The sequence below is a fragment of the Chenopodium album genome, chromosome 24 (assembly GCF_948465745.1).
Source record: "Chenopodium album chromosome 24, dcCheAlbu1.1, whole genome shotgun sequence".
Classification (NCBI taxonomy): domain Eukaryota; kingdom Viridiplantae; phylum Streptophyta; class Magnoliopsida; order Caryophyllales; family Amaranthaceae; genus Chenopodium; species Chenopodium album.
In genome coordinates, this window is record NC_137857.1 from 4,876,235 (window position 1) to 4,888,338 (window position 12,104).

At 35.7% G+C, this 12,104-nt stretch overlaps 2 protein-coding genes across 2 annotated transcripts; both read left to right on the plus strand.

Annotated features, from left to right (window-relative positions):
* The first annotated feature begins 281 nt into the window (after window positions 1–281).
* Window positions 282–1,551, plus strand: LOC145610424 (uncharacterized). The gene is made up of 2 exons (XM_081665769.1): window positions 282–792; window positions 1,016–1,551. Exons 1-2 carry the CDS (start codon window positions 282–284, stop codon window positions 1,549–1,551), a joined length of 1,047 nt encoding a protein of 348 aa, XP_081521895.1.
* Window positions 1,552–6,151: 4,600 nt separating this feature from the next.
* Window positions 6,152–8,752, plus strand: LOC145610425 (uncharacterized). Its single transcript, XM_081665770.1, has 2 exons — window positions 6,152–6,322; window positions 6,431–8,752. The coding sequence occupies exons 1-2, from the start codon at window positions 6,152–6,154 to the stop codon at window positions 8,750–8,752; spliced, it is 2,493 nt and encodes an 830-aa protein (XP_081521896.1).
* Window positions 8,753–12,104: the final 3,352 nt, after the last annotated feature.

Genomic DNA, 12,104 nt, shown 5'->3' on the forward strand with positions numbered 1-12,104 from the left:
AAATTTGCCTTTGAGACGCTCCATTTCTGCTGCTGTGATGGTGAAGTTAAGATTGCAGCAAATGAACATCCTCCTGAATTGATGAAACTGTTCACTTCTATGGAGGAGGATGCAAAGCATTTCAGAAGATATATACGGTTGTATAACAACATGTTTGCTTTCACATCATTGGGTGGCAAAACCGATGCCAAGAAAAAAAGGGAATCTATGTGTTTAAGTTGCATGGGCAAATCTATCATAACCTTTCTGGTTTGATTCCTGGAGATGAGGGACCAAAATATATGCAGCTTTATTTCTACGATGGTCAGGTTGAAGCTGAAAAACGTTTGCGTTGTTTTCCAAAGCTAAGGAAAGATGTCTTGGCTATTCTTATGAAAGTTATGGAACTAAATCCCTATGGTAGGTTCTTTCGATCACTAAAAGACATTTCAATTACTGAGTCTACAGAGATTGTGCTTAATAAGACTACGGTACCAGATCAGCGCGTTTACAATGCTCCATCCACTGATGAAGTTGCTGTCATCTGGCCAGAGAACACTTCTTCAAGTGAATCAGAAAGTCTTCACATTTTGGTTACAGGGAAAAAAGATTCATCTCATAGGATCATGCATTATTATGGATGTTACGATCCATTGCAATATCCACTGCTTTTTCCCTATGGTGACTGTGGTTGGACTCAGGGTCTTAAAAAAATGTCTAAGGGTGGAGAACAACAGCTGCAGACTCAACCAGATCCTGTTTCTTCATGCATTGTGCATTCTACTGAAGATTTGTTGGAAGAGGAGGCTAGACGTAAGTATCTTCTGTTATTGATGCCTTTTATAGGAACACTAGATGTTTGCTTTTTTTAAGAAATTATAATATATTAGGCAAAAGATGAATCACTTGGGTGACCGAAAGTCTGTTGGAAAAAATGCAGCACTTGAATAGAGTATAGATAAAGCTGTGGTATTTTGAGGGGTATATACTGTAAATTATGTGTTGCTTAGTTTATCTGTTGTTGTTTTGTGTATAGGTGCCAATGGAGGTTCATCAAAATCTGATAGACAAATTTCAGCTAGGGAATATTATGCCTACAAACTTCAGTGTCGCCCCAATAATATGCTTCTTAGAGCAGGGAGATGCTTCCAGCAGTATATTGTTGATATGTATGTGAAGGTGGAAAATACGCGTTTGGATTTTTTTCGTAAGAATCAGCAAACTATAAGAGCTGATCTTTATCAGGGAATACTTGATACTATTGAAACTAGAGAAAACTGTGCAGCAAATGTTGGGCGCAGAGTGATCTTACCTCCAACCTTTATTGGTGGCCCTCGAGATTTAAAGAAGAGATATCTAAATGCTATGTCATTAGTTCAGAGATTTGGGAAGCCAGATTTATTTGTGACAATGACATGTAATGCTAATTGGCCTGAAATCAAAGAACAGCTTGCTGTTGGAGAAGAGGCACAGAATAGACCGGATATAGTTGCAAGAGTCTTTAGAGCAAAAGTGCTTGCTCTGAAACACTTGATTAAAAAAAAAACGTGTTTGGGGAGGTCGCAGCAATGATCTATATTATTGAGTTTCAAAAAAGAGGCTTACCACATGCCCACTTTCTCATCATTTTAAAGTCAGACTATAAGATCAAATGCCTTGCTGACTATGACAAATTTGTGTGTGCTGAAATACCTCCTGTTAGCAATAGCTATCTAAGGAAAACCGTACTTAAACATATGATGCACGGTCCATGTGGTCACCTTAATCCAGAGTGTCCCTGCATGAAGCACAAAGAGAGCCCGGGTCACTGCAAGTATGGTTATCCTTAGGGATGTCAGTGGGGCGGGTCTAGTAGGAGACCCGCCCCATCCCCGCCCCGATGGGGCGGGGATGGGTATAGCTTTGGCGGGTCGCGGGGCGGGGATGGGTCTAAAATCCATACCCGCCATGGGTGATGGGGCGGGGTTGGATTTTAGGCAATACCCGCCCCATCCCCGCCCCGCCCCGCCTGACCCACCCCATCCCCGCCCTGCCCCGCCTGACCCACCCCATACCCGGCCCAGCCCCGCCTGACCCATCTCATACCCGCCCCATACCCGCATTATACCCGACCCATATGTACATATATCATTAATTTATTTATTATGTATATAAAAAAAAAAAAAAAAAAACTAATTAATGAAGTTTCTGGAAAAAGCCCACACACTCTCAATTTCTCATTCTCAAACTTTCAACCCTAGCCGTCACACACTCAGGCTCACTTTCTCCTCCATTTCTCACTTTCTCCTCCATCATCTACAGATCTACTCCTTTCCGTCAAAAAAAAAAAAACAGATCTACTCCTCTCAGGCTGTCACCTTACTTCCACCTTTGAGGCTGTGAATCTCGTCGCCGGTAAACGAAGAATCTGACCAGAATTTCTTCCAGGTAATCTCTCTAACTCTTTCTCTTTTTTTTCCCCCAATTATTTTTTCCCTTATCATTTTATCATATGAAAAATAAATTAACTAATCAACTAAGAAATTAATTAAGAAGCCATTAGTTTGATTATGTATGAGTTCATTAAATTGATTTGCGTCTGTGAGTATGTCCTAGACTCCTAGGTAACAAAAACATTTTTTTTTTTTATGAAAAATAATTTGAATAATTTGCTATTATGTTTGATTACTTGTTTTTTGAGTTGCATGTGTCTATTTGCATTTTATTTTGTATTTGTATTTGTATGACGATAATTTGTATTTCTAGTTGCATGATATAGAATAATTTGTACTTGTATGTTCAATTATGTCTACTGTTAACCATAGATGTTGATAATTTCAAAGTATATGTTGATAATTTGTATTTGTATGGGAAATTGGGAGGTTCAAGGGTTAGATACTCCAATCATCATCTTCCCTTTCATTCTCTTCATTTGCACCAGAAATTTTACAGGAAACACTCAACTCTGCGTCCTTCTTCATTGTAGAAGAGAAAGAGAATTGAGATTGTCAATTTTTTTAAAAATAAAAAATTTGGAGATTATTTAAAAAAAAATAAAATAAAATTGTGGGGTTGATGTCCTTGATGATGCGTGATGGTCTTATTTATATGCAAGATTAACTTGGTAAAAAAGGAAAGTCATATAGATATTAGGATGGATATTATAGGATAGATATTAAAAAAGATTAACTTGATGATGCGTGATTGTCAATTTTTTTTTTTTTTTTTTTTTTTTTTTTTTTTTTTTTTTTTTTACAAAAGTTTTGTGTTGACTTGTTGAAAGTAGTAGTTTAATTTGTTCATGAATTGACCATTAAATTACTGCAATTTGTTTTTAGGGGAGAATGACATCAAAGAATGACAATAATGCTAGTGTTCCCACTTCAGCTAGTAATACTCCAATTACATTGGATGACGATGAAAGTCCCATGGAGACTAATTCCGATCCTTCTGTCCTACCAATAACTAGTAGGCATACTTCAGCAGTGTGGTCTGACTTTAAGAGAAAGAGGGTTGGTGATGCAGTAAAAGCTGAGTGCAACCATTGCTCTAAGCTACTTGCTGGTGGGTCGAAAGCAGGAACTACGCATTTGAAAGATCATTTAAAAATATGTCCAAAGAGAGTATGTCAAGATATTCGACAATCAAGATTGTTTGGTACACAAAAAAACTTGAATGATAAGAATGAAACGATGACATTGGCCCCTTATGAATTCCACCAAGAAGATGGAAGAAGAGACTTGGCGGAGATGATTATTTTGCATGAGTATCCAATTAGCATGGTTGAACATATGGGTTTTAGAAAGTATAGCAAGACACTCCAACCTGGATTTAAAGTGCCATCTCGCAACACAACAAGAAAAGATATTATGAAAAGATATGAGCTTGAGAAGGAGAATGTTGCAACCTTGTTGAGGAAAGCAAAGGGCAAGATTGCCTTAACTACTGACATGTGGACTGCTGACAACCAGAGAAAAGGTTATATGGCGGTCACCTCACATTTCATTGATAATACATGGAAGTTGCAAAGTCGGATCATAAGGTATTGTTTTCTAGTTACTTATAACTTGTTTATTTTTTTGGTTGCCTTTGTATTGTTATAGTTTTTTGTGTGAGATTTAAAATGAAAACATACCTTTATACTGATGTTCCCTGGAAAATATCATAGTAATTATAAGTGATGATGATAGGTTTTTATTTGTCAATTTCAATGGTGTTGATAGGTTTTTATATGTCCCTGCCCCTCATACTGCCGAAGTCCTTGCTGATGCATTGAAAGAAAGCATTCAATCATGGAATCTTGATCTTAGGTTGTCTTCTATAACTGTGGATAATTGTTCGACTAATGATGCAATGATGGAAATTTTGAAAGGAGTGTTTCCATATAGCTCACTTTTATTGCGAGGTGATTTTTTTCATATGCGTTGTTGTGCTCACATTTTAAATTTGATTGTTCAAGATGGTTTAAGTGCTGTGGTATCAAATGGTGTTCAAAGGATTAGGGATAGTGTTGTGTTTTGGACTGCTTCTGATAAGAGAGTACAAAAGTTTGAACAAGTTGCTAAGCAAATAGCTCCTGAGTGTACTAGAAAGTTAGCACTTGATTGCAAAACTCGGTGGAATTCTACTTATGAAATGCTTTCTATTGCTATTTGTTATAGAGAAGTGTTTGTTGTTTTAAGTGCAAGAAATAATTTATATAAGAATCCACCGACACCTGAAGATTGGGAAAAAGTTGAGAAAATATGTGAACATTTAGAAGTGTTTAGTAAAACTACCCTTAACTTTTCAGGAACAAATTACCCCACTGCCAATCTTTATTTTCCTAAAATTTGTGCTTTGAGAATTGCTATTTCTGGTTGGCTTTTATCTCCTCATGATTATGTAAGGAAAATGGCTGACATTATGTTGCTGAAATATAACAAATATTGGGCTAATGTGAATGGTTTAATGGGAGTGGCAACAATACTAGATCCTAGATACAAAATGGCTCTTATTCGGTTTTATTTTGCAAAAATTTTTGATGAGCATGACTTTGAAATTGAGGTTGGTAGAATTAGTGATCTTCTACGAAGATTGGTTGAAGAATATGGCTCTAAGATCGGTAAAACTCAAGGTAGTAGTAGCCAACAACCTTTTGATTTGGGTAGTAGTAGCAAAGCCAATGAAGAGGCCTTTATGCAAGAATTTGCAGAATTTTTGCAACAAGATAAGGATCCAAGTAATGAAATTTCTGAATTGGATAAGTATTTAGATGCTGCTAATGTGCCTCTAGTCCAAGATTTTGATATTCTTAATTGGTGGAAGACAAATGGAGGCACATATCCCATTCTTCAGCAAATAGCACGAGATATATTGAGCATTCCTGTTTCTACTGTTGCATCGGAGTCCGCATTTAGCACAAGTGGTCGGGTTCTTAATCCTTATCGTAGTCGGCTTTTACCGGAAGCAGTCGAAGCTTTAATGTGTACTCAAAATTGGATATGGGCTACTCTTAAAGGTAGATAGCTAAAATAACATTTTATTTAATTACTACTATTACTATTATTATTATTATTATTATTATTATTATTATTATTATTATTATTATTATTATTATTATTATTATTATTATTATTATTATTATTATTATTATTTTTTAATTAAGTCACATTGTTGTATTTGCAGATTGTGGAGAATTCAGGAATGATGAGTATGCCAAATTAGTGGGTGAATTAGAGGAAGAATTTGAAACATGGGATATCGATTCCGGAACAAGTGGAGTTTGCACCGAATAATGGATTTCTTATTATGTATTTTAATATTTGTAAACTTGTAGTATTTTTAATTTTGGACTTTGGACAATTTGAGTTACTGTTATTTTTTTTTTTCAATATGTGAAGTATGTACTGCATTCTTTGTATTTGAGTTGTACGCTGCTGTAGTATAGAATTTTTTTTTTTTTTTTTTTTTGTTGGAATTGATTTAAATATATTATTTGTGGTGGATTTCAGGTGGGGATTTGGTGGGTATGGGGTGGGGATTTGGTGGGTATGGGGCGGGGATTATGTGGGGCTAAAACGGGGATGGATATCCACATGGGGATGGGGCGGGGGTGGTTTTGAAGTTAGACCCGCCGGGGCGGGGATGGGGAAAGTTTCCAGACCCGCTGCGGGGATGGGGGTGGGGATGGGGATGAAAATGGGAGGCGGGGATGGGGATGGAAATGCCAAAACCCGCCCCGCCCCGCCCCGTTGACATCCCTAGTTATCCTAAGAAATATTCTGATGAGACAAGAAACAACTCGGATGGGTATCCACTGTATCGAAGACAGAATTCAGGAGAGATAGTCACTGTTCGAAAAACTCCCATGGATAATAGATGGGTGATTCCATATAACCCCTATCTATTATCTTATTTTGATTGCCATTTAAATGTTGAGGTTTAATCTACAATATCAGCAGTTAAGTACTTATATAAGTATGTTTATAAGGGGCATGATAAGATATCTTTTAATGTTGTGCAATCTGGAGACGACATACCTGTTCATGATGAAATACAGCAATATCAGTCTGGTAGATGGGTTTCACCCTGTGAAGCTGCTTGGAGATTATTTGGCTTTGATCTTTATGAGATGCATCCTCCAGTTATGCCTCTTGTTGTACATCTACCTAACTCGCAGACTATCAATGTTAGGCCTTATGAGCGACTAACATCAGTGGTGTCAGATGATAAGCGTTCAAGAACTTGTCTAACAGAATTTTTTAGTATGAATGCTAGGCTAGGTTCTGGAGCAACATGGTTGTATAATGAGTTCTGCGAGCACTATACATGGAATGCATCAACTAAGCGCTGGAACAAAAGGCAGAACAAAAAGATTAGCATTGGAAGATTGGCATTTGTTGGACCATCCGAAGGTGAGAGGTATTTCCTGAGGTTGTTGCTCCACAATGTTAGAGGTCCTACATCATTTGAAGCACTGCGAACAGTAAATGGTCATCTATGTAGTACATTTCAGCAGGCTGCATTGAAGCTTGGACTATTGGAGGAAGATAATTCGGTTGATTTATGTTTACAGGAAGGTTGTGCTGTTCAAATGCCCCATGCAATTCGCAAGCTTTTTGCTACTATACTTATTTTTTGTCAGCCTAGCGACCCTCTTTCTCCGTGGATGAAATATTATGACTTCTTGTCTGAAGATTTTAGACATAAGCATGCTTCTAATCCAGCTAAAGTAAAACATCTTACTGTAAGATCACTTGAATGGTTAGTTGAGTCTATGGGAAGTTCTCTTGCTGTATTTGGACTAGACCATTTAGTAGACGCAGATGATGATGAGATACAAAGGACAAAAGATATTGAAGATGCACTAAATGCTCCAATACCGCAGCAATGCTTAGAATGCAGAGCAAAATTAAACCATGCTCAGTTAGAGGCATTTGATGTCATCATGGATTATGTTACCAGACAGAAGCATGGAGCATTCTTTATTGATGGACCTGGTGGAACAGGAAAAACCTTTTTATATAATGCATTGTATGCAGAAATAAGGCTTATGAATAAAATTGTCCTGCCAACAGCAACATCGGGTATAGCTGCTGCTAACATTCCCTCGGGAAGGACTGCACATTCTCGTTTTAAAATTCCCTTGGATACTAATGAATCTCTTGCATTCAATGTGCCTAAGCAGGGAAGTCTTGCTGCATTACTCAGAGAAACAACACTCATTATTTGGGATGAAGCCTCGATGGCAAAAAAAGAAAATGTTGAGTCTCTTGATGTCTTGCTTAGGGATATATGCAACCCAGAGTTGCTGTTTGGTGGGAAAATTGTCGTATTTGGAGGGGATTTCAGGCAAGTCTTACCTATTGTGCCACGAAAAACCCAACGAGAAGTAGTCGCTGCAAGCTTAGTTTGTTCTGATTTGTGGCCAAAGCTAATAAAATTCAAGCTGACAGAGAACATCCGAGCTAGGCATGATCCAGCATATGCTTCGTTTTTATTGGCTCTTGGAAATGGCCAGCTGCAAGAGAGTGAAAATGCATATATTGAATTGCCATCAAAAATTGTCCAGCCCTGTGATGCTGCTGTGCCACAGAATGTGCATCTGACTTCAGCTGCATTTCCTGAAATGGATATGCCTCCATTTAGTGAGGTTATCTTTACAACAAGAGCTATACTAACCCCAATGAACGAAGATGTAGATGTTATAAATGCAGTATTGATTGATAAGTATCCAGGTGAGGCAGTCACATATAGGAGCTATGATTCAGTGATCGATGATAACTGCTCTATTTATCCTATTGAGTTCATAAATAAGCTCTGTCCTGGAGGCATGAGCCCTCATGAGCTTGTGTTGAAGATAAATAGCCCAGTGATTTTACTGCGAAACCTTTTACCATCATCAGGCCTGTGCAATGGAACACGACTTTTATGCAAGCGCTTCTTTCCTAATCTTATTGAGTGTGTGATTGCTGTTGGGCAGAATAAAGGAGAGCATGTGTTAATACCAAGGATAAACCTAAGACCTTCTGCGTCTTCAGAATATCCTTTTCAGTTTCAACGGAAACAGTTCCCTTTGAAACTAAGTTTTGCAATGACAATCAATAAGGCACAAGGACAAACACTTAGTAGGGTTGCAATCTATCTCCCACGATCGTGCTTTTCACATGGACAGCTATATGTTGCACTTTCGCGGGCTCAAAAGGCAACTAATGTCAGTGTAATTACTGAATCCCAGGATGATCAAGAACATTCTGGTCAAGTCAGAAATGTCATATCTTATGACATTCTCAAAATGGCTGGAATTGTATAGCCACATAAGCAGGTTACACAGAATATAGCTTCCTGCTGTTTTCCAATTACAGTATTTATGCCCTCTATTATACTGTGTGGTGTGTAGATACAACAACTGATAGTAGAATATTTGCTGATGTAACAGCACAGTCATGCAGGTCTACTTATTTTTTGTTGTAAGACACTATTGATCGCTGTATAGAAATTGACCTTCAGATGTCATATGATTTTCAGATGTGAATAAGTCATTTATATAAAGGATTCAGGGGAATTTTTCTCACATATTCTGTTTTGCACTTTCTGCTTCCATTATAATGACATTCTCAAATTGCTTGTAATTAATCAGCTATATGATCAGAGAATAAGACACTAACTGCTTCTGTTTTACTGTACTTCTGGTGTTTATTCCCTTTGTCAATAGTCTTTCTGTTATGAATCCTTTTTTTTTTTAAATTTTAGAAATTCTATTTTTGTTCTGTATTAAGATTTACTCTTGCACTACCATGTTTCTAAGACTAGAGTTGTATCTAATGTGCAGTGCTACACCAAGGAGTCAATGATTCTAAAGCTGCTCAAGCTGGAGTATTTATCTAATCTGCAATTGCATAGCAACCAATCTATAGTTCTGGAATTGCAAAGCAAGATAATCTTTTGTTTCTATGTAATAAAGACTAATAGCCAGCTTAAGAAATTAATAGACAATGCTTCTGTGAAATAAATGTATATACATATGTATATGTTTTCAGGCTTTTCTTTAAGTGCATGGCTCTTCGTTTAATACAATTGAGACAATGTTACTTTGCTCCAGGCATGCTACATGTGTTACCTAATAGTTTTATGACAGACTTTCTAAATGGTATGATCAAACAAGGCCACATGATTTTGAAGGGAGCATAAAAAAAAAGAGAAAAATGAAATGAAGCAGAAAAATAGATTAGATTAGGTTGGAGTTAACTGACAAATATCTATAAGATTTTGTTAAAAGACAGAATAGGTGAATGGGAGGAAATTAAGGAAAACCATTTGACCATGAACTCTTAAAGCTTCCTTGAAAAAATTATAGTACAATTTGATTTTGTTGCAATGAAATTTATAATAATGAACTTATTATGTTAACATAGTTAAAAATTTCCGGTCATGTTTCCGTAGTCCAATTAAGTGGCATCGTATCGTCCAATGAAATATTGCAAGAAATATGAGTAAATGATTAGCATAAAATCTAAAAATTTAATCATAATCAATTCTACATTAAGGGTCAGTTTTTGACAGCTTTTTTGAAAAGATTAAAATACAATTTGATTTTGTTGCAATGAAACTTAATACAAATGAGTTTATTAGGTTAGCATAGTTTAGAATTCCCGGTCGCATAGTTGTTTTTGTGTAATCCGATTAAATGGCCTTGTATTTTTCGATGAAATATAGCAAGAAATATGATTAAATGATAAGCATAAATTTGATAAACTTAATCATGACCAATTCTATATTGCAGGGTAATTAGAATAATAAATTGTGATTAGCTAATTAGTGTATACTCTTGACGAGTCATCTATTTTAACGATAATTCGTAGACAACGTGAATTAAATGTAACTTACTCTAAAATGCATAAGTACAATTTTATACCCAACTAATCTAAAGAAAGTATGGAAGCACATGATAAAATAATTCAACTAAAGTACAAGCTACATATCACAAAAAATCATCTTAGGCAAACTAGGAGCATTGAATGCTGGTTTTAAGCAAAAAAAAAAAACAGCAGACCACTATTTACACACACAGTAACTTTGAATAGAGTACCCTTTGCTAAGCTTCCAGTAAATTGAGGTCCCTATAAATTCATTGCTACAATTGAGCTCAAATTAACATCATAAGCTAGACTATTAATCTAAAGAAGCAAAAAGAAGGAGCTCAGTAAAATAATTAATTCTTCAACACCAACGTTGCTGTCACATTCTTTGGCTCAATCCACTGTCAGGTATGAAGAGACCATATACCTTTCAATTTCTTTATTTGAAATTTACAGTCAAATTAAGACCCAATAATTTGCTAGCTTATTGTCAATTTATGCATATACCAACATCATAGCATTTATTATAAATCATTGGATACTATATATGTAGAAAAAAGGTATTTTTTGTCGGAATGCTAGCTGTTTATGTAATATCGTAATTGTTATTGTTTGTGCTGTTAATGCAAATGTGTTAGCATGTATTTAGACAGTAATTAGATCATTACAGGACCCTAACGCTATGAAATTTGCAATATAAAATTTGTTCTGTGTTAATATGAAAAACGATCCTTGCTATACTCCACAACTATAGATTGGTTGCTATGTTAGTATAAAAAACGATCCTATTCATTTACCAGCATTTTATATCTATGTTGTGCAATTCTTTTATAATTCTGCTTTAATTTAATTGAATTCAAGGTTTTACAGACTAATTTTATCTAATTATTGTGATAATCAGTCATATACTTCCCATGATTTATTAACCTAATTGTTGTTATTATGCTTGCCAAATTGAGTTGAATTAGTAATTATTTAGGTACAAATGGTCATTGTGTTCAGATAATGCTGCCTATGAAATATATTAATACAAATCTGTCCACCATTTGTATGTTACTTTCAGAATAAATAATGCTAGGTTCCTCTTTATCATTGTTAAAAAGTAAAAATAAAATTCAATACTAAATTATTTTACTGAGTTAGGTGTTAAGCTTTGCAATCAGTGAGTTCAAATAATATTACTTATCAACAATATTATAGCCAAGCAGCTTACTTTGTTATAGAGCAAATGCAGTAACTCCAAAAAAAAAAAAAAAAGAAGGGATATTTACAAATAATTATTATAAACAAAACGCCTTCTGTGTAGAATATGTGTACTATCATCATGGTTAATAATCCTAATATAGTAGCTTTTAAAATGAAATTTACTTTTAGTGATGAATGCCAATTGTGAGGTGTAAATTGGCTGTGATTCTGTAGTAGACTTTCTAACACAATATGTGTGTTTCAATTTCCTACACCTTGATGGTGTTTTTGAAATAGGCAGTTCTGTGATGGCACCTCAACGACGGTTTCTTAATGAGCTTAATGCGTCAAGCAAATCGTTTAGAGTGAAGGTCTTTATTGCGGAAAAAGGTCGGCCACAAAAATCTGAAAAGAAGATCATATACCAGTACATAATAGTGCAGGATGACAAGGTATATTCTAAATAGTCCATATGCAAATGCACACTATGCTTTCTATAGATCATTATGTGCAGATGTGTGATTACATGTTCTTGCTGTGTTTTGTGTACTAGAAAAATCGCATGAAGCTCACACTCTTTGGTGATCAAGTTGAAGCGTATAAACATGTGATTCTGTTTAG

What these genes read in the sequence shown, in the direction of transcription:
- LOC145610425 (XM_081665770.1), top strand. Translation starts at nt 6,152, where the DNA reads ATGGGGATGGAAATGCCAAAACCCGCCCCGCCCCGCCCCGTTGACATC. An exon ending in CTCCCATGGATAATAGATGG is followed by an intron (nt 6,323 to 6,430) that starts GTGATTCCATAT and finishes TATGTTTATAAG; the next exon opens with GGGCATGATAAGATATCTTT.
- LOC145610424 (XM_081665769.1), top strand. Translation starts at nt 282, where the DNA reads ATGCAGCTTTATTTCTACGATGGTCAGGTTGAAGCTGAAAAACGTTTG. An exon ending in GTTGGAAGAGGAGGCTAGAC is followed by an intron (nt 793 to 1,015) that starts GTAAGTATCTTC and finishes TTTTGTGTATAG; the next exon opens with GTGCCAATGGAGGTTCATCA.